The sequence below is a fragment of the Aegilops tauschii genome, chromosome 2 (genome assembly GCF_002575655.3).
Source record: "Aegilops tauschii subsp. strangulata cultivar AL8/78 chromosome 2, Aet v6.0, whole genome shotgun sequence".
Lineage (NCBI taxonomy): Eukaryota > Viridiplantae > Streptophyta > Magnoliopsida > Poales > Poaceae > Aegilops > Aegilops tauschii.
The window spans coordinates 310,712,729-310,734,609 of NC_053036.3; the positions used below are offsets into that span (position 1 = coordinate 310,712,729).

At 48.8% G+C, this 21,881-nt stretch overlaps 2 protein-coding genes and 1 pseudogene across 2 annotated transcripts; 1 reads left to right on the forward strand and 2 right to left on the reverse strand.

Annotated features, from left to right (window-relative positions):
• Positions 1–10,181: 10,181 nt before the first annotated feature.
• LOC109787420 (photosystem II 10 kDa polypeptide, chloroplastic) lies at positions 10,182–14,622 on the reverse strand. Its single transcript, XM_020345974.4, has 5 exons — positions 14,301–14,622; positions 14,087–14,145; positions 13,950–14,005; positions 13,708–13,760; positions 10,182–13,605 (listed from the first exon to the last, which is right to left on the reverse strand). Exons 1-5 carry the CDS (start codon positions 14,455–14,457, stop codon positions 13,511–13,513), a joined length of 420 nt encoding a protein of 139 aa, XP_020201563.1. The 5' UTR covers positions 14,458–14,622; the 3' UTR covers positions 10,182–13,510.
• LOC109787419 (probable receptor-like protein kinase At1g30570) lies at positions 10,296–12,970 on the forward strand. Its single transcript, XM_020345973.4, has one exon. The coding sequence runs from the start codon at positions 10,296–10,298 to the stop codon at positions 12,831–12,833; it is 2,538 nt and encodes an 845-aa protein (XP_020201562.1). The 3' UTR covers positions 12,834–12,970.
• A 3,903-nt stretch (positions 14,623–18,525) lies between the features above and the next one.
• LOC109787406 (photosystem II 10 kDa polypeptide, chloroplastic-like) lies at positions 18,526–19,017 on the reverse strand (annotated as a pseudogene).
• Positions 19,018–21,881: the final 2,864 nt, after the last annotated feature.

Consider the following 21,881-nt stretch of genomic DNA (forward strand, 5'->3'; position numbering starts at 1 on the left):
GGGGTTATGCATTAGAAAGAGTTGCATTCACGTTAAATAGGGCACCATCTAAATCCGTTGAGATGACACCATATGAACTGCAGTTTGGCAAGAAACCAAAGTAGTCGTTTCTTAAAGTTTGGGGTTGCGGTGCTTATGTGAAAAAGTCCAATCCTGATAAGCTCAAACCCAAATCGGAGAAATGTGTCTTCATAGGATACCCAAAGGAGACAGTTGGGTACACCTTCTATCACAGATCCGAAGGCAAGACATTCGTTGCTAAGAATGGATCCTTTCTAGAGAAGGAGTTTCTCTCGAAAGAAGTGAGTGGGAGGAAAGTAGAACTTGATGAGGTAACTGTACCTGCTCCCTTATTGGAAAGTAGTTCATCACAGAAATCTGTTCCTGTGACTCCTGCACCAATTAGTGAGGAAGCTAATGATGATGATCATGTAACTTCAGATCAAGTTACTACCAAACCTCGTAGTTCAACCAGAGTGAGATCCGCACCAGAGTGGTACGGTAATCCTGTTCTGGAGGTCATGTTACTTGACCATGACAAACCTACGAACTATGAGGAAGCGATGATGAGCCCAGATTCCGCAAAATGGCTTGAGGCCATGAAATCTTAGATGGGATCCATGGATGAGAACAAAGTGTGGACTTTGGTTGACTTGCCCGATGATCGGCAAGCCATAGAAAATAAATGGATCTTCAAGAGGAAGACGGACGCTGATAGTAGTGCTACTATCTACAAAGCTAGATTTGTCGAAAAAGGTTTTTGACAAAGTTCAAGGTGTTGACTACGATGAGATTTTCTCACTCATAGCGATGCTTAAAGTCTGTCCGAATCATGTTAGCGAATTGCCACATTTTATGAAATCTGGCAAATGGATGTCAAAACTACATTCCTTAATGGATTTCTTAAAGAAGAGTTGTATATGATGCAACCAGAAGGTTTTGTTGATCCTAAAGGTGCTAACAAAATGTATAAGCTCCAGCGAACCATCTATGGACTGGTGCAAGCATCTCAGAGTTGGAATATACGCTTTAATGAGTTGATCAAAGCAGATAGTTTTATACAGAATTGCGGTGAAGCATGTATTTACAAGAAAGTGAGTGGGAGCACTACATCATTTCTGATAAGTATATGTGAATGACATATTGTTGATCGGAAATAATGTAGAATTTTCTGGAAAGCATAAAGGAGTTTTTCAAAGAAAGACCTCGGTGAAGCTGCTTACATATTGAGCATCAAGATCTATAGAGATAGATCAAGACGCTTGATAAGTTTTTTCAATGAGTACATACCTTGACAAGATTTTGAAGTAGTTCAAAATGGAACAGTCAAAGAAAGAGTTCTTGCGTGTGTTGCAACGTGTGAAATTGAGTAAGACTCAAAGCCCGACCACGGCAGAAGATAGAGAGAGAATGAAAGTCATTCCCTATGCCTCAGCCATAGGTTCTATAAAGTATGCCATGTTGTGTACCAGATCTGTTGTATACCCTACACTGAGTTTGGCTAGGGAGTACAATAGTGACCTAGGAGTAGATCACTGGACAGCGGTCAAAATTATCCTTAGTGGAATAAGGCTATGTTTCTCGATTATGGAGGTGACAAAAGGTTCGTCGTAAAGGGTTACGTCGATGCAAGTTTTGACACTGATCCAGATGACTCTAAGTCTCAATCTGGATACATATTGAAAGTGGGAGCAATTAGCTAGAGTAGCTCCGTGCAGAGCATTGTTGACATAGAAATTTGCAAAATACATACGGATCTGAATGTTGCAGACCCGTTGACTAAACTTCTCTCACAAGAAAAACATGATCACACCTTAGTACTCTTTGAGTGTTAATCACATGGCGATGTGAACTAGATTACTGACTCTAGTAAATCCTTTGAGTGTTGGTCACATGACGATGTGAACTATGGGTGTTAATCACATGGTGATGTGAACTATTGGTGTTAAATCACATGGCGATGTGAACTAGATTATTGACTCTAGTGCAAGTGGGAGACTGAAGGAAATATGCCCTAGAGGCAATAATAAAGTTATTATTTATTTCCTTATTTCATGATAAATGTTTATTATTCATGCTAGAATTGTATTAACCGGAAACTTAGTACATGTGTGAATACATAGACAAACAGAGTGTCACTAGTATGCCTCTACTTGACTAGCTCGTTGAATCAAAGATGGTTAGGTTTCCTAGCCATAGACATGAGTTGTCATTTGATTAACGGGATCACATCATTACAGAATGATGTGATTGACTTGACCCATTTCGTTAGCTTAGCACTTGATCGTTTAGTATGTTGCTATTGCTTTCTTCATGACTTATACATGTTCCTATGACTATGAGATTATGCAACTCCCGAATACCAGAGGAACACTTTGTGTGCTACCAAACGTCACAACGTAACTGGGTGATTATAAAGGTGCTCTACAAGTGTCTCCGATGGTGTTTGTTGAGTTGGCATAGATCGAGATTAGGATTTATCACTCCGATTGTCGGAGAGGTATCTCTGGGCCCTCTCGGTAATGCACATCACAATAAGCCTTGCAAGCAATGTGACTAATGAGTTAGTTGCGGAATGATGCATTACGGAATGAGTAAAGAGACTTGCCGGTAACGAGATTGAACTAGGTATTGAGATATCGACGATTGAATCTCGGGCAAGTAACATGCCGATGACAAAAGGAACAACGTATGTTGTTATGCGGTTTGACCGATAAAGATCTTCGTAGAATATGTAGGAGCCAATATGAGCATCCAGGTTCCGCTATTGGTTATTGACCGGAGACGTGTCTCGGTCATGTCTATATAGTTCTCGAACCCGTAGGGTCCGCACGCTTAACGTTCGGTGACGATTTGTATTATGAGTTTATGTGATTTGATGACCGAAGGTAGTTCAGTGTCCCGGATGAGATCGGGGACATGACGAGGAGTCTCGAAATGGTCAAGACGTAAAGATCGATATATTGGACGACTATATTCAGACATCGGAAAGGTTCCGAGTGTTTCAGGTATTTTTCGGAGTACCGGAGAGTTATGAGAATTCGTATTGGGCCTTAATGGGTCATACGGGAAAGGAGAGAAAGGCCTCAAAGGGTGCCCGCACCCCTCCCCATGGACTGGTCCGAATTGGACTAGGGAGGGGGGCGCCCCCTTCCTTCCTTCTCCTTCTCCCTTCCCTTTTTCCTATTCCATGTGGGAGGTGGAATCCTACTAGGACTAGGGGAGTCCTAGTAGGACTCCACACTTGGGCGCGCCCTATGAGGGCCGGCCTCCTCCTCCCTCCATCCTTTATATTCGTGGCCAGGGGGCACCCCATAGACATAACAATTGATCATTGATCTTTTAGCCGTGTGCGGTGCACCCCTCCATCATAATCCACCTCGGTCATATCGTAGCGGTGCTTAGGCGAAGCCCTGCGTCGGTAGCATCATCATCACCGTCACCACACTGTCGTGCTGACGGAACTCTCCCTCGAAGCTCTGCTGGATTGGATTTCGTGGGACGTCATCAAGCTAAATGTGTGCTGAACTTGGAGGTGTCGTACGTTCGGTACTTGGATCGGTCGGATCGTGAAGACGTACGACTACATCAGCCGCGTTGTTCTAACGCTTCCTCTTTCGGTCTACGAGGGTACGTGGACAACACTCTCCCCTCTCCTTGCTATGCATCACCATGGTCTTGCGTGTGCGTAGTAAATTTTTTGAAATTACTACGTTCCCCAACACACCTGGCATGTCAGAAGGTTTCCATGTGAAGATGTCCCAGTTCTCACGGAGGAACTGGATGAGCGCTTCTTCCTATTTGCTGTCGAGCGTCATTGAGATATGAGTCGGAGCAGCATTGGATCGGTCGGGTGAATATGAACTGACTTTGTTTCACCGGACGACTGAAATGCAGAATCTGAGGCAGGCTTCTTGGCCCGCAGCAAATCACTCGGATCTGCATTCTTCTGATATTCCTGCATTTCAACTGCTGCCATCTGTTCATCAACAATTTTCGAGCCCTTCTGAAGGCACTCTTCTGCTTTCTGCCGATTACCAGTAACTGTGATCACACCTCTGGGACCAAGCATCTTCAACTTAAGATAGATATAACACGGTCGAGCCATGAAACGAGCATATGCAGGCCTGCCCAGAATAGCGTGATAAGCACTTTGAAAATCTATCACTTCAAATGTCAACTTTTCCTTACGGTAAGTCTTCGAATCACCGAAAACCACGTCAAGAGTGATCTGATCGAGTGATTCAGCTTTCTTTCCAGGGATAACGCCGTGGAAGCTCATGTTGCTCTCACTAAGCTTGGACATCGGAATGCCCATCCCCTTCAGGGTTTCAGCGTAAAGAATATTTAGACCACTGCCACCATCCATCAACACTTTGGTCAGTCGAGTGCCTCCAACCACTGGGTCGACTACCAACGCTTGCCGCCCTGGAGTGGCAGCGCGTGCTGGGTGATCGGACTGGTCAAATGTGATTGCAGTTTGCGACCACTTCAAATATGCCGTCGTTGCCGAGGCAACCATGTTTACTTCTCTGTTTATGAATTTCAGTCGACTTTTGCTCTCAATGTCAGCAAAAATCACCAAGGTGGAATTGACATTGGGGAAACCATCATCCTCTTGTTTGTCCTCATCCTTATCAGACTCCTTCTCTTTCTCACTGGGTTGTTTCTCTCGGAATTGCTGGATAAGGAGTCGACACTGTCGAGTGGTATGCTTGGGATAAATCAGATTTCCCTCTTCGTCTTTCTTGGTGTGAACGTGACATGACAAATCCAACACATCATTCCCTGCTTGATCTTTCACCTTCTTGGGGGTCCAGAGCCCCTTAGGTTTTCCTTTAAACTTTCCTTGGATCACTGCTGCAGTTTCACCAGGTCCTGCAGGCTCAGCTTTACGTTTCTGTTTCCGATTGGAATTACCTTCTCCGGTGTCTTGGCCGACTGGTTTGCTCTTGCCACTGCGGAGTCGGTCTTCTTCTTCACCATTTGCATACCAAGTGGCTATTTCCATCATTCGGGTCAGGGTCATGTCTCCTGTCCGACCGAATTTTAGGTTAAGCTCACGATACCGAACACACTCTTTGAAGGCGCATACTGCTTGATGCTGCGACACATTCTCCACTGTGTGATGCAAAGTGGTCCACCTCTGGATGTAATCCCTCAAAGTTTCATTCGGTTTTTGCACACAATGATGTAATTCTGCCAACCCTGCAGGTCATTTGCATGTACCTTCAAACGTTCTGACGAACACTCGCGCTAACTCTTCCCAGCTGAATATACTGCCTGGGGTCAACTGATTCAACCAGGCTCTAGCTGATCCTTCAAGCATCAAGGGGAGGTGCTTCATGGCCACCTCATCTTGCCACCACCGATCTGTGCAGCCACTCGGTAATCCTCAAGCCAAGTGTCAGGCTTGGACTCACCAGTGAACTTGCTAACTCCAGTCACCAACCTGAAGTTGGGAGGAATCTCTGCAGCCCTGATGGCTCTGCTGAAACACTCTGGACCGAAAACATGAACTCTGCTGCCAGTCAGGCGATCTCTGTCAAGTCCCTCTCTGTGTGCTCTGTTCCTGTCGACCAGACCTTGAACGAGAATCGATCTCGCATCCAAACCTGGCTCCCTTGGGTCGACTGGTACCCTTCGTTCACCACTGTGCGGGCACCTGTCATCATATTGCCGAGGCACATGTGATCCACTCCTCGGAGGAGGTGTGGGCACCCGACGGCGGTCATCACGGCCGAGTCGGTGATCATACTGCTCGTGGTTCCGACCTACATACTGATCCTGACGATGCCCATGTCCCTCACGCCGCAGGGGCGATCTTGGGCTGTGGGCTGACTGCACTGTGTTAGCCATCACAGATCTGCTGTGTATTTTGTTACGTGACTGAGATACTGCTGTGTTCTGCTCTCCTGCTGCTCGCAGCAACGCTCTGATTTGCATCAAACCTCTTCCAGCCTCCGACTGAGACGGCTGAATAGACTCTGCTATACGGGCAGCGGCTGTAAGATTTTGAATTGGAGTGCGGTATACCTGTGGTTCAGGCGGAAACAGTTGTCGTTGCCGTCGACTGGACTAAGGGATCTGCCGCCGAGCGCGCTCGTCGAGTGTATGCTGAAGGTTCTCCAGTTGAGTGCGCTCAGCAAAAGTGGCCAGGCGCGCCGCCTCCAAGGCCCGGCCCTCGGAGGTTTCTCCGACGATGGGCGTGTGGAGTGCCTCCACGTTGCGGCGGTGAAGTTCCTCCCTCTGCTATGAGGTGAGGGCTTCGGGATGATACTCCTCATGAACCTGTGACGGATCGCCGCCTCCGTCGACGCGACGAAAACTAGGCGGGCTGCGCGGTGTGTTGACCATCAGGACTTCTGCCGCAGGGTCGCTGCTGTTGCATTCGGACAGGGTCTCAACGGAGCCAGTCGACAGATCGAGCAGGCCGTAGAGAGTTTCGTCAGGCTCGATTGCCGCGACTTGGGGGTGGCCGACTGGCGTGCCACCGTGTGCTTCACCCACCGCTGAAGCCGCGACCGACCAGATCGTTTGTGAGGCGCACAGCGGGGAGCGAAGACACTGCAGGAGCCGACCGATACTGGGTCGACGGCTGCCGCAAAAGGACGCCGCGAACACATGCGCGAAAGTGCGTCACCCTGCGGACGAGGAGCGCCTCGACGTCGAGAGGGGCCTCCTGGAGCCAGGCGGAGTCGTCGGCGACGAAGACGAGCGCACCGAGATGGATCTCGCGGCCCTCAGCCAAACCACCGCCGGAAACACATGATGATGGGAATCGGAAAAATGCAACCTCACCGGAAAGTCGCTAAGACACTTGCCCCACGGTGGGCGCCAACTGTCGTGGTTCTAAGTCTGACACTAGAATAGGGGGTATGTATGGAGAGGCAAGATCCTAGCTACGGTCAAGTTGTGCACGCAAGATTTACGAGTTCAGGCCCTTCGTGGAGGAAGTAACAGCCCTACGTCTCAGTGCCCGGAGGCTCGGTCGATTGGATTATGCGTGGAGTTACAGGGTGTGCGAACCCTTGTGCCAGTGGAGGGGGTGGCTTATATAGAGTGCGCCAGGACCCCAGCCAACCCACGTTACAAGGAGTTCAATGTACATAAAGAGGGAACGTTACTGGTAACGCCATCATTAAAGTCATATAAATGATCATTAAGACTACGGAGTGAACACCCGACCGTTGTCATTCAGAGTGACTTTAGATCTTATGTTCTTCGAGTGGTTTCTGGTATGGTCGAATGAATATATCTTGGTCGAATGGAATTGGGTTATCCGGATGAACCCTCAGTCGAGTGGGTTGCGTCCTGTGGTGATTTCAGTCGGTAGAATCTGCTGCCCTTTGAATGTCCTTGACTGCAGGGCAATGTCCTTGGGTAGGGTGCTTAGATCAGGTCTATTGCCCTACCCTAGGTACATGTTATCATCAACGGACGCGCGTGCGCTCGCCTACTCCTGTCCCCGGGCCCGCTGGTCTGTGGCACATTGGCCTCCCGTCTCACCCCCCGGCCAACAAGCAACCCTCACCCGCCTCCTCCGTCGCCGACGCCGCCACCCATTTTTTCGGCGACTCTTCCAGCTGTCGCCGCCTCCACATCCGCCCAGCAACGCCGCCCCTCCCTCCCCGTCGCCCTCCGCCGCCGTTTTGCCGCCGGGGAGCAAACTGCTTCCCACCGCCGCTTCCCACACCGCACAGCCGCCCGCGACCAAGAAGCCACCTCGCCGCCCCTGCCACATCCGGCCGGCACGCTCGTCGGACGCCGTCACACTCGTCAGACGCCGGCAGGGTAGCTAGATGGTCAGTGGGCGCCGCGACTCCCCTCGCCGGCCGTCTCCTTCGTCGACGCCCGCAAGCTGTTCGACAGTTTGCCAAGGTACGAAATGGACTCCGCCGACGAGTTCTTTTTCCACAATTTCCTTTGCGACTCCGACGATTCATCGTCCGACGACGAGGAGATATTGGCTGTCGTGTTGGTCCATCACCACCTCAACAGCCAGCGGCCGTTGTTCTGTGGCTCCATTCCGGGCCACCTTCGAGCATTGAATCGCAACCGAGAGAGCGGGCATTTCCTTCTCTGGAAGGACTATTTTGATACAACAAACCCGTTGTTCAAACATCACAAATTCCACCACCGGTTCCGTAAGAGTAGGCATGTTTTCAACCGTATTAGAGAGGGAGTGGTCGGCTATGATGACTACTTCGAGTGCAAAGAGGATGCCGTCGGCAAGATTGGTTTCTCCTCTTATCAGAAATGCACTGCCGCCATCCGAATGCTTGCATACGGAGTGCCCGGTGATCTCATTGACGAGTACGTCCGTATGAGCGAGTCTACATGCCTAGAGTCCCTGTATAAGTTCTGCAAGGCTGTTATTGCTGTGTTTGGCCCTGAGTACTTGAGAGAGCCGACAGCTGAAGATACAGCCCGTTTGTTGGCGATGAATGCCAGCAGGGGCTTTCCGGGGATGCTTGGCAGCATAGACTGCATGCACTGGGAGTGGAAGACATGCCCTTCTGCTTGGCAAGGGCAGTATAAGGGACATGTCAGGGCTTGCACTGTCATACTAGAGGCCGTGGCGTCTCAAGATCTCTGGATCTGGCACTATTTCTTTGGCATGGCTGGATCACACAATGATATCAACGTGCTTCAGCGCTCGCTGGTGTTTGCTAGGCTTGCCGAAGGCAACAGCCCACCGGTGAACTTTACTGTCAACGGCCACAACTACGACAAAGGGTACTATCTGGGTGACGGTATCTATCCTCAGTGAACCACTATTGTCAAGACAATACTCAGCCCTGTCGGGGAGAAAAGGAAAAGATTTGCCCAAGAGCAAGAGAGTGCTAGGAAGGATGTCGAGCGTGCCTTTGGTGTTTTGCAATCTCGATGGGGCATCGTTCGGTATCCTGCTAATACTTGGAGCACGCAGAAATTGTGGGAGGTGATGATTGCTTGTGTGATCATGCACAATATGGTCGTAGAAGACGAGCGCTCGGAACGTCTGTACGATCAAGGCTTTCAGTTTCAGGGTGAGAATGTTGTGCCTGAGCATGGAGTAGCGGCAACATTTGAGCAGTTCACTCAATTTCATGAAGACATGCGTGATTGGGAAACTCACGTGCAACTGCAAAATGATTTGGTTGAGCATATGTGGGCTCATGTTGGCAACCAATAGATGTATCTTCTTTTATTCGTTTGCAAAACTATGTGAAACATTTTTATTTGTATTTGGCTTGTAAAACTATACTATTTATTTGGGCGGCCAGACTAAACATTTTCATTTGACAATATGTTGAATGCAAATCAATATACATATGGGTCGGCGCGTTGGGCACACTGCCAACCCAAATGCAAAACTGAGCGGACGCCGGGCGGACGGCCGACCCAAACGGACAAAAAGCGGACAAATGCGCCGTCCGTTTGGGTCGACCCGTTGGGTTGCTCTTAGAAAAAAAACAGAAAAGAAAAAGGAGTTTGTTTGTGCAAAGTAGAGAGCAAAAAGGTGAGCAACAGCCAAGAGACGGTGCAAAATGGCAGTGCCCAGTGGTACTGGTATGGGTCCCAGCTAGCCAGTGCAGTGCATCATCATCATCCAGCTAACAACAGCAGCTTTGTTTTGGTGAGCTCAGTTTCAAAAATAGCCCCACAGGTCATGTGGGAGCTAGCCGAATCCACACAAGAATCGCAATCCCCACCTCCTCCTGAGAGCAGATAGATACCTCTCCCTGTCCGTGTCTCCTCTCCAGGTCCAGGACAGGATTAATCAATGAATCAATCAGCTGCAGGCCTGCGCCTGATTTCCCATTATACTAATGCTATTAGCGGCAAGGCAACCGTTTGGTTTGGGGCCTCTTCCCTCCCTCCGAAGCTAGCTTAGCTTAAACAGAACAGGACGGCTTGCCATTTGTCCCTCTCTGGGCTTGGAGCTTTCCTTCTTCTTCCGGCGCTAGCTGCTCTTGATTTGCTTTGCTTTGCTGGGGGAGAGAGAGCGCTCTCCAGATCGAGCAACAACCCACGACTCCTCAGGTCAGTGGAGCCTTTCTTTCTTTCTCGCCTTCTCGCCTTCAGGTTCCTGAGAGCCGTGTTCTTGTTCTTGTTCTCTTACGCTAAATCTCTGGCCATCTGTAGCCTTATTATCACTCTAGGTTAATTACTTACCAATGCGGTTCTGCTTGGCGCTCGCAGGTTGCGGTTCCACGACGGACGAGCAAAAAAAATAAAATAAAAACTGGTGACCTGAGTAGGGTTTATCCGCTCCAAATTGCGGCGGCGGAGGGTCGTCCAGGGGAGAGATGAAATCCTCCGCCAATTTCCTGTCGATCCTGGTGCTGCTGGTGTTCCTGGCCGCGGAGAATGCGCGGGCGCAGCCCCAGCCGATCCTCATAAACTGCGGCTCGGATTCCACCACCAGCGTCGATGCCAGGACATGGATTGGGGATTCTTCCCCTTCCAACAACTTCACGCTCAGCTTCCCCGGGGCCATCGCCTCGGCGGCTCCGGCTCCGGCTCCGGGAGTTGATGGAGAACAAGACCCGTACGGAGATTTGTACAAGACCGCCCGTGTCTTCAACGCCTCCTCCAGCTACAGGCTCGCCGTCGCCCCCGGGAGCTACTTCCTCCGCCTCCATTTCAGCCAGCAGTTCGCCAATCTCGGCGCCCAGGAGCCCATCTTCAGTGTCGCGGCAAATGGCCTGAGGCTGCTCTCCAAGTTCAGCGTCCACGGAGAGATTTCTTGGAGGGATTCTCAGATCAACTCAACGAGCAGCGTCATCGTCAAGGAGTACCTTCTCAATGTCACTTCTGGTAAACTGGGCATTGAGTTCACCCCCGATGAAGGGTCCTTCGCCTTCATCAATGCCATGGAGGTTCTACCTGTGTCTGGCACCTCAATTTTTGATTCAGTCAACAAGGTGGATGCTCATGGGTTGAAAGGCCCTTTTAGCCTCGACGGCGACGGGATCGAGACCATGTACAGGCTGTGTGTGGGATGCATCGATGTACTGCCGAGGAAAGAGGATCCAGGATTGTGGAGGAGGTGGGATAAAGATGAGCATTTCATATTCTCTCTCAACGCCGCGAATTCCATCTTCAACTCTTCCAACATAAGTTATGTGTCTGCTGATGATCCCACAGTAGCCCCTTTGAGGCTCTATCAGAGTGCAAGGGTGCCAACAGAGAGTTCGGTCTTGGGAAAGAAGTTCAATGTCTCATGGAGCTTTAACATTGACCCTGGCTTTGATTACTTGGTCCGGCTGCATTTCTGCGAGCTGCAGTATGACAAGGCTGAGCAACGCAAGTTCAAGATTTACATAAACAACAAGACCGCTGCAGAGAGCTATGATGTGTTTGCCAGAGCTGGGGGCAAGAACAAGGCCTTTTATGAAGACTTCCTTGATGCTGCCTCACCTCAGATGGACACTCTTTGGGTTCAGCTGGGGGCTGAGTCTTCAGCAGGTTCCGCGGCTGCTGATGCTCTTCTCAATGGCATGGAGATCTTTAAGGTCAGCCGGGAAGGAAATCTTGCCCATCCAACCGTCAGGATTGGAGGCATCAGTGGTGGTGCAAGCAAACCAAAACGGAGCCCCAAGTGGGTGCTAATTGGTACTGCTTCCGGTCTGATAATTTTTATCGCAATTGCTGGTGGTCTTTATTTTGGTTTCAATCTGCGACGGAAGAAAAATAGTTCAGCCAGCAAAGCCAAGGACAATCTCCATGGTGCTACACATACGCGTTCTCCCACTCTTCGCACAGCTGGGGCATTTGGGAGCAACAGGATGGGCAGGCGGTTCACCATTGCAGAAATCAGAACAGCCACCGTGAACTTTGATGAGTCCTTGGTGATTGGGGTTGGAGGCTTTGGCAAGGTCTACAAGGGTATAATGGAGGATGGCACTCGGGTGGCAATTAAGAGGGGGCATACAGATTCTCACCAGGGTCAGGGTGTGAAGGAATTCGAAACTGAGATCGAGATGCTCTCAAGGTTGCGGCACCGGCACCTTGTGCCCTTGATTGGCTATTGTGATGAGCAAAACGAGATGGTCTTAGTTTATGAGCACATGGCAAATGGCACATTAAGGAGCCATCTTTATGGAAGTGACCTTCCTGCTCTTACATGGAAGCAAAGGCTTGAAATATGTATCGGCGCAGCACGAGGGCTTCACTACCTTCACACCGGGCTTGACAGGGGTATAATCCACAGGGATGTCAAGACTACCAACATTTTGTTAGACGACAACCTTGTTGCCAAGATGGCAGATTTTGGCATCTCAAAAGATGGTCCAGCTTTAGATCATACTCATGTTAGTACTGCTGTCAAAGGGAGTTTTGGTTACCTCGATCCAGAGTACTATAGGAGACAGCAGTTAACGCCAAGTTCAGATGTGTACTCTTTTGGTGTCGTGCTGTTTGAAGTGCTGTGTGCTCGACCAGTCATAAATCCAACCCTGCCAAGAGACCAAATAAACCTTGCTGACTGGGCTCTGAACAGGCAAAGGCACAGGTTACTTGAGACCATAATCGACCTTCGATTGGATGGAAATTACACACTGGCGTCCGTCAAGAAATCCAGCAAGATAGCAGAAAAATGCCTGGCAGATGAGGGGGTGAACCGGCCTTCGATGGGCGAAGTCCTCTGGCACCTAGAGAGTGCTTTGCAGTTGGAACAAGGTCATCCGCAAAGCACAAATGCTGATGGTTGTTCAGACCCTCAACTGAAGCCTTCTGATGTACCTACCCGTGTGGCGTGCATCAAAGAAGATGAGCAATCCACTCGTCCAGGCTCCCACAATTCAGATGGGCAAGTTGTTGATGTCAAGATTGAGGTGCCATGATACAGAAGGGCTTTCGAAGTTTCAAGCAAAATGAATAGGGTGGGTGTCCAGCTAACAACATGCTTAGGTGCATGTCACTTGTAGTACTGTAACGCCATATGTCGAGGTCCCTACAATATACTGAAATTCTTTTGGTACAGTAGAGCAAAAATATTTCTGTTTTGCTAACAGCCTCTTGCAGAAATGTAGGGAAAGGCTGCGTACAATAGACCCAAAATGGTCGGACCCTTCCCCAGACCCTGCGCAAGCGGGGGCTACATGCACTGGGGCTGCCCCTTTTTTAGTGCAAAAAAATGGTTTATGATGTCAATTTGATTGATTCTTTGTAACACGCTGGAACCAAATGCTATGCAGAGCATTAGCGGAGACGTGCTAAGAGAAAACAAATTGAACAATTTCCTCATGAGCTGTCCCATATTTCAGTTATGTCATGTTCAGCTATTTTGTTCAAGTCAGACTCTGTGCACTCATATCCACTGCCTTGTTAGCTGAAGGCGTAGCATTTTGCTGATTATTTAGTCTTTATTACATCAATTGCACAACATATAAGACCATTATTTGCATATCGGAGACTTATTGCTTTTGGTAATTAAGTATAGGGATATATGTGTCCGAATATCTACCCTAGATGATGTAAATCCTTGCATGGTACATAATCTGGTTTACGGTACCAAGCTTCAAGAAGCCAAAGCACTAGTATTGTAAACAAGCAGAGCACCACCCAGCAGAATTCCAGCAAGAGTAGCCACCCAGAGCAACAACCCTGTCTTTCCTGCATAAACCAAGGCATGAATGTTATTTCTTTCCCAAAGAAAAGAGGCAACTGAAGCGAGAGCTTTAAGATCATTGTTTCCGGATAGTTGTGTGTGCTTACCTCCCGCGTAGTAGTCACCACTTGGAGACCATTCTTCTGGGTTATATATTGGGCTACAATAAAGACATCACAAATATCATAAATGCAATGAAAACTGAGGGCAGTAGATGAATTCTGAATGCTATTATTTTCACTGTTTCATCCTGCCAGTGCAGTAGCTGGGCATCTTCTTGACTTTTTTATCATCTAATTTCTAAACAGTACAGCCTGCTTTTTTTTTTTTATTGAGGTGAATGTTCTACCTGTACCCATCAACATTTGCTCCATACTTGCTGGCAAACTGGTAGACGCCCTTCCCCTGATAAAAATGTGCAATATTAAGTGATGAATAATGATACTTATTAGTAAGAAAACACATTTCTTCAGCCTGAAAACTAACCTTGGCTGGCCTTCCAGATGCATCAACACCATCTTTCAGTTCCAATCCTCCCCCGGGCCCTAGATGTTAAGAAAGCACAATTTCATAGCTTTTGTAGGATATACTCAGCTATATTGATAAACAAAACAAATGCTATCCAATAGGCCAGTAATAGTTCCTTTTTATTCCTAGAAATTCCGTATAACAGAAGGTGGATTTTATAGCATGTACTGACCGAAAGGCTGAGAAGTCTGAACTTTCTTTGCCTTTTTGGACATTACTCTGAAAGATGATGATCGTGCTGAAGGCTGGATGCGCTGGAGCTGCGACTGCCCAGAAAATGGCGATGGAGATGATTTCAGAGCCATAGAAGCCATGATTGAGGTCGCCATGCGAATAACAGTAAGCTCTCGCTCTTCCTTTTTGCTGCTAGTCTAATTTGCTTTGCTAAATCGTGTGCAATACTTGCCTTAAATACAAGAAAACAGGTTGGATGTAGCAGCATGTGATTAAGCTTAGTTTGACAAGTGTCAGTTGATGTGTGGTGCCAATGGGCTCATGGATCACTACCGTCTGACTAGTCGTTGTTCTTCACAGGATCAACTGAAGATGATAGAACTTGAAGGAAACATCTAGGTGGTGACAGTATAGTCCTGAGAGTTCCGCTTCCATCTTCACTGACAGAGATATGTAGTTTGTTCGTTTGTGAATAATTTCATATCGTTCGAGTTTCAGATAACTTATCGTCAACTGTGCCATAATAATCCGAATATTTTTTTAATATATGTAGAAGAAGATTATCCTTTGCATCTTTTTAGGGCTCTCTCCGGCTAGACTGTTCCATCTTGGACAGCATTTGTAAATTAAAACAATGTCTTTCTTAGAATTATTTCGTGAAAACCTATCTTTGTTAGTATTGTAAGCCTTTTTCGTCATATCTAGTGTCGTTAATGGCTTAAGGCTGCAACGTTTAGTTGCAGAAACAATGCCATAAATATAGTAAATACTTCTTTTTCTATTGGGTGCGGAGGACATGTACTTTCTTGATGTGCACAATGCTTTATGACCATATATAGTTTTGATAGAGGGCTATGCCAAATAGCAGAACCCTGCTCAAACAACTACAGTGTTGTTATAGCCAGCAATTTAAAACATTGAATATTTTTTTCCGAAAAGGAGGATAACCCCGGCCTCTGCATCAGAACGATGCATGCAGCCATATATTATTAATAATGCAAAATTCAGCAGTCGAACACAATCGACCCGGAAATAAAGCGGAAAACGAACCCTGAGGCCGTATACCTCGCGACAGTAACTCCCCAGATAGCCACCAACCCTATGATACAAGACACAACAGAAACGAAAAATACACAACTCCTAGGCTACGCCTTCAAGAAGGAATGTGAGTCCACCACAAGGTTGAACTCCGGATTCTCATCCCCAAAGCCAAGCTTCAATCCACCATCTTCAGCAAGGACACGACACAGGCGCGCGCCGACATAGCCCGATCAGAGATCTTGTATTTCCACCGGAGTGCATAAACTCGTCATTGAAGCCATCTGTATCATTCGCCCTTATCCGTCTACCGACACCTCGGTAGCCGGATACCTCTGGAGGAGACAACGGAAGACAAAGTCGTCCCATACCGCCTGCCTCCCGCTATTGTCGCACCACCTTCGACCCAACAACAACAGGCTAAACATGACACCTCCGCCAGAGCCACCGTGCATCACCTGCCGGTAGCAGGCATGACTTGACGTCTCTGTATAAGACGTTGTGCGTAGCATCCGCCGGTAGCGCATCCACCGGTGGCTTCACCTGCCGAAGTCAGGCACCGCCCGACAACTCCGAAAGAGGCACATGTGTCACCTGCCGAGCCGCATCGAACTCGATCTGTTGATGGAAGGGACGTCCCTACCGCCACCAGCCTCAGAAGGCCGTCACCACCTCGAGATCCAGACTCCGAGTCGCCTACACGACCCCGGAGTCCGCCACTGTTGATGAAGAGGGGCCGCCGCCCCGATTCTGGGTGCTACAGTGAGCACCCACCGTTGCGCCAGCCGCTCGTCGCCCATACAACGGCAACCGCCGCCTGTGATACCGCATCAAGCGCCATCGACGCCGGAGGAAGCTTCGGCCGCCACGCGCGTCCTGCGACGAGCCCGGGCACGGGATCCCAATATCCGCCACCACCGGCGCCGCCATAAGGACCCACCTCCTGGCCCGTCATCCCCGGTGGAGGGGACACCGCCACCACCATGGACGGATTTGAGCTAGGCGTCGCCGCCGCCACCGCCATCGGCCACGCCTAGCCCCACCTCCATCCTCAGGCCACGCACATCCGAACTCCACCCGCGCCACCAAGAACCACCGCCGGGTGCCGCCGCACCGCCGTGGATTGAGGGAGAGGCCGCCCCCACCGGATCCAGTGCCCTCGTCGCAGATCTGGGAGAAGGAGGAACAACCCTCCGCCACCGCTGGCCAACGCACGGGCTTAGTCCCGCGCCAACCCCAGGCGGCGACGGAGGGGGGGGGGAGATCGAGAGGGTCGATGGCGGCTGGGCTGTCACCTCTCGTGTCGCCCGCTAGGGGGGTGACGCGAGAGGGTCGATAGGATTGTGATGTACTGCCTTAAAACGTTGAATATGATACTTGTTGAGTGCTTTGTAATATCCAGCAATTATATGCAATATATGGTTTTTTTAAAGGAGGATTACCCTCAGCCTCTGCATCTGGGCGATGCATGCAACCATTTTATTAATTATTCACAAAGACCTTACAAAGTAGTACATCAGTCTGTCCGAGCCACTATCTTAGCAACAATTGTCGCTATTCCTAACCACTTGATGAAGGGTGCCGATAGTCCGAGCCTAATATCAAACAAACATTGCACCAAAGCCTAACATCTAAAGCCGGAGGCCCCAACCGAGCCACATACTGGGTTTGGGGTACAAACCGGTCCAACGCACTCTCATGTGTCGTCGCCGCCGTCTTCCACCAATCTATCTTCACAACAGAAGCTAACACACTGAGCTTGCCAGGCCTCTCTGCCATCAACGCCACCATGACGCCAGACAGCGTCCTCCTGCGCGAGTCCATCTTCGCGCATCAGACACCGAATCTCCACTGCGCCATGCCGCCGAGATCCGCCGCCATCAATGAGTAAGATGAAGCACTGCTCCACCAAAGAAGTCGTCCACTGGTCCCTTGAGCCCGTGTACACCTCCAAGAATGACGCCCCCAAGGGGGAAACGACGCCAGAGAGCCGTCGTCATCCGATCTACTGATCTAGGGTTTCCTCGGAGATAGTGGATAGAGGTATGGAGCTTCTCCACGGCAATGCCTTCAAGAAGGTAATGACACAAAACAGTGCCGCCATCATTGGCTTGGCAACAAGCCGAGAACGAGGTTTTCACCCGGATCCGCTCGACGAACCTCCGTCTCGCATCATGCGCACAGACCACCACCGATCTCCGCAGCCGTGGAGCGAGCAAGCCACTCTGGCCAGATCAAATCTGACCGGAGGGCCAACCACGCCCGCAGCAGACCAGCCCACCAAAGCCCTCCATGTCGCCGTCGATCCGAGATGTCGTAGCGCCGCGACTAGATGCAGCAGCTCCACCACTAGTCATCCGCCACCGCTCGCTGCCGGGAGCGAGCCACCGCTGCGGAGGCTCGGATCTAGGGGCGCACTTCCGCTTGCCCGGGTGCCCCGCGCCACCCTCGTGCACGAGAAGGAGATGCTCCTCCGCCACCGCCGTCAGCCGCCCGGGCTTAGCCCGGGGGCTTCCTCCAGCGGCGGCGGATGGGAGGGGTGGGATGGGGATAGCCCGGCGGCTAAGGTTGGGGCCCCTCGGCCGCCCGCGCGGGGGGCGGCGGAGGGGAGGGATGGGATGGGAAATATGTATCGTCTTTATCTTCATCTTTTCTTGCAGAATTAAACTCTGTTAAACTCTATGATGACTCAAGTGCCATTGTAGAACTTGATAACATTTGTGAGAGAGCTTGGCACTGAAACTTTAATCACGCTTGCACCATGCTGCTTAGAACATTACTAATTAATTATGGGCATTTACTGATTTGCGGGTAGTGATATTTGCATCCATTACATATGTCGTGACGGTTATAATCCGCACTACATATACACATCGTTTGGTGCATAGCTTGGTTTGCTGCACGTAGGCTTCAGGAAGCCAAGGCACTAGTATTGTAGACAAGAAGAGCACCGCCCAGCAGAATTCCAGCAAGAGCCCAGAGAAACAGCCCTGTCTTTCCTGTATAGCATAAATCAAGATAGTAAAAAAGGTCAAAATTAATGAATTTAAGATACAGTAAACATTTTATGATGCGCTTAAAAGAAACGCCAGTCTACGCGTACCTCCAACATAAACGTCACCGCTTGGAGACCATTCTTCTGGTGTATATATAGGGCTGCAACGCAGTAAGAACCACATAAGATGTTTTTGTTTTTTGAAAGAGATGTCTGAATTATGTTTTTACTGATAAAAACTGTAGGTTTGGGTTTGCGTGTTTTTACCTGTACCCATCAACATTTGCTCCATACTTGTCGGCAAACTGGTAAACACCCTTCCCCTTTTTAAATTGGGAAGTTATTTAGCGATGCACAGCAGTGATAATTTTGTCAGGTCTACTTTCTTGAGCTTATGACTGAACTTGGCTACCCTTCCAGACGCATCGACGCCTTCCTTGAACACCACTCCACCACCAGGCCCGACAAGTTGACACACACACAAATTCATGCGAAGCTAGTTCTCAACTCTGAATATTACAGCATAGGGTTGGACAGTCTGGACCTTCTTGGCCTTCTTGGCCACTATGAGCAACGACGGCCTCGGCCTCGCCGATGGTCGCACGCCTCGAAGCTTGGATCGTTGTAACAGAGGAGAGGGAGATGGTTTCAGAGCCAAAGGTGCCATGACAGAGGCAGACATGTTGTTTGTGCAACACTCGCTCACTCACTCTCTTTGAGTTTAACTTGGTTTCTCCCACGGCTAATGCATGGTTTAAATACAGAGGGGGCTGAGAGTGACAGGGATTTGACGGTCTATTTTTAGACCGGACGGTGGCTATAATGGTGTGCCATGATCACGTGAACAACCCTTGTCTCTTGCTTGGCTGATTAGAAACGGCGCACTTATGAAATCTGGAATGGATAAGTACCCGGGGTTTCGCCTTCCTTTTATAGTTCCCTGGTGGAGAAATTTCAGGTCAGGTGTTCCCTCACAGGTCAATTTCGAGGGGGCCACTTTGGATCATCTCATCTTTAACAGTAACATCAGAATATGGCAATGCTATTTGTAAGCCAAAGTGGTTTGTCAAAAATTATTTACAAGCAAGGCTTACGTGGTGTCCAAAAAACTGAATGCCCATGCATCCAGATGGTGTGAAAATTCTGAAGGTCCACGCATCCAGATGGCCGAAAGACGAAATGATCACCCAAGACGTAAAATGCTACTCTCAACATAGCATTCATATAAAGATATTTTAGTATATCCAAATACTTACAAAGTTCTCTCAACATGGAAGCATGTCACCTCATCATGCAACATGCATGAAAGGGACTCACCTCAACATGCAAACATGGATGATAATTTAAATTCTATTGTGCTGTTTATATTCATTAAATATTTTACATATTTATAGTAATCTTTTCTTTTTGCGGGTACATCATCTATATAGTAATCAAACACAACAAATCATTTGTATTGTCAGTTTTCATTGAAACATATCACAAAACATTCCTGAAACAATGTGCGGGGTATTATCTACATAGTAACATATGTTTGTGCATGCAAAAGAAAAATACATTCATATTACTTAACCAAGGAATTTATTGTTGTTCTTGTCTTCTTCTTGATCCTTGAGGCATAGTTGAATCAGAAAAGGACACAACTAACTATTGAATTACCTTATACAGTAGGTTGTATATATTGGTATATCTTTAGAACTGAGAGCTTCGTAACATAATTGGGTACAAGTTAAGGCATCTTCAACACAAATCCCTACTCTAGCATCAGATGTCTATGATGAACGGCCCGGACACATTTAGGTCTCCAACGTGGACCTCTATTCCGCCCCGAGGCAGTCGGGAAGCCTGCATCGACAGAGCGTGGAAGGGACTAGCACCACCCATTTTGTTGGTTAGGTCTCCTGCCTCTTGCTGGCAGACAACGAGCTTGGGGTCAGCTTCGTGAGTCAGGTGCTGGTATTGCGGCCAGCTTGGGGTCGACGGCGGTGTGTTCTTCTTTCTCATGTGTTACTCTTCGGTTGCCCATCGCGTGGTGCATGCTCAAGGCCCTCCCATGGTTGTTGTGTTGCGGCGAGCATTGAACTCTTGGTGTTGTCTCGGTTCACCTTTGCCCATGATGGCGCAATGATGCTTCCCCAACTTGCTAAACGTTTTGACTTCCTCTGGCGGAGCTACCAGTCAAGGTTCTGAAGGAAATATGCCCTAGAGGCCATAATAAAGTTGTTGTTTATATTTTCTTATATCATGATAAATGTTTATTATTCATGCTAGAATTGTATTAACCGGAAACTTAGTACATGTGTGAATACATAGACAAAACAGAGTGTCCCTAGTATGCCTCTACTTGACTAGCTCGTTAATCGAAGATGGTTAAGTTTCCTAACCATAGACATGTGTTGTCATTTGATGAACGGGATCACATCATTAGAGAATGATGTGATGGACAAGAACCATCCGTTTAGCTTAGCATAATGATCGTTAAGTTTTATTGCTATTGCTTTCATCATGACTTATACATGTTCCTCTGACTATGAGATTATGCAACTCCCGAATACCGGAGGAACACCTTGTGTGCTATCAAACGTCACAACATAACTTGGTGATTATAAAGATGCTCTGCAGGTGTCTCCGATGGTGTTTGTTGAGTTGACATAGATCGAGATTAGGATTTATCACTCTGTGTATCAGAGAGGTATCTCTGGGCCCTCTCGGTAATGCACATCACTACGAGCCTTGCAAGCAATGTGACTAATGAGTTAGTTACGGGATGATGCATTACGGAACGAGTAAAGAGACTTGCCATTAACGAGATTGAACTAGGTATGATGATACCGACGATCAAATCTCGGGCAAGTAACATACCGATGACAAAGGGAATGACGTATGTTGTTATGCGGTTTGACCGATAAAGATCTTCGTAGAATATGTAGGAGCCAATATGAGCATCCAGGTTCCGCTATTGGTTATTGACCGGAGATGTGTCTCGGTCATGTCTACATAGTTCTCGAACCCGTAGGGTCCGCACGCTTAACGTTCGATGACGATTTGTATTATGAGTTATGTGATTTGATGACCGAAGTTTGTTCGGAGTCCCGGATGAGATCACGGACATGACGAGGAGTCTCGAAATGGTCGAGAGGTAAAGGTTGATATATTGGAAGGTTATATACGGACATCGGAATGGTTCCGACAAGGTTCGGGGATTTTTCGGAGTACCGGGAGGCTATCGGAACCCCCCGGGATAGTTATTGGGCCTAATGGGCCATAGTGGAGGAGAGGAGGGAGGCCACAGGAGGTGGGGCGCGCCCCCTTGCCCCAATCCGTATTGGACAAGGGGAGGGGGTGCGGCCCCCCTCTTTCCTTCTCCCTCTCCCTCCTTTCCCCTTTCCCCTCTCCGTTGGAAGGAAGGGGGGCGAATCCTACTAGGTTTGGAGTCCTAGAAGGACTCCCCCCTTGGCGCGCCTTCCCCTTGGTCGGCCTCCTCCTCCCCCCTCCTTTATATACGTGAGCAAAGGGGCACCCCAAAGAACAACAGACAACCTCTTA

Bases quoted from the DNA above. Each gene is read 5' to 3' on its own strand.
- LOC109787420 (XM_020345974.4), bottom strand. From the start codon at position 14,457: ATGGCGACCTCAATCATGGCTTCTATGGCTCTGAAATCATCTCCATCG. The intron at 14,006-14,086 runs GTTAGTTTTCAG...CATTTTTATCAG, and splicing joins CATCTGGAAGGCCAGCCAAG to GGGAAGGGCGTCTACCAGTT. The intron at 13,606-13,707 runs GTAAGCACACAC...TGGTTTATGCAG, and splicing joins TGGTGACTACTACGCGGGAG to GAAAGACAGGGTTGTTGCTC.
- LOC109787419 (XM_020345973.4), top strand. From the start codon at position 10,296: ATGAAATCCTCCGCCAATTTCCTGTCGATCCTGGTGCTGCTGGTGTTC.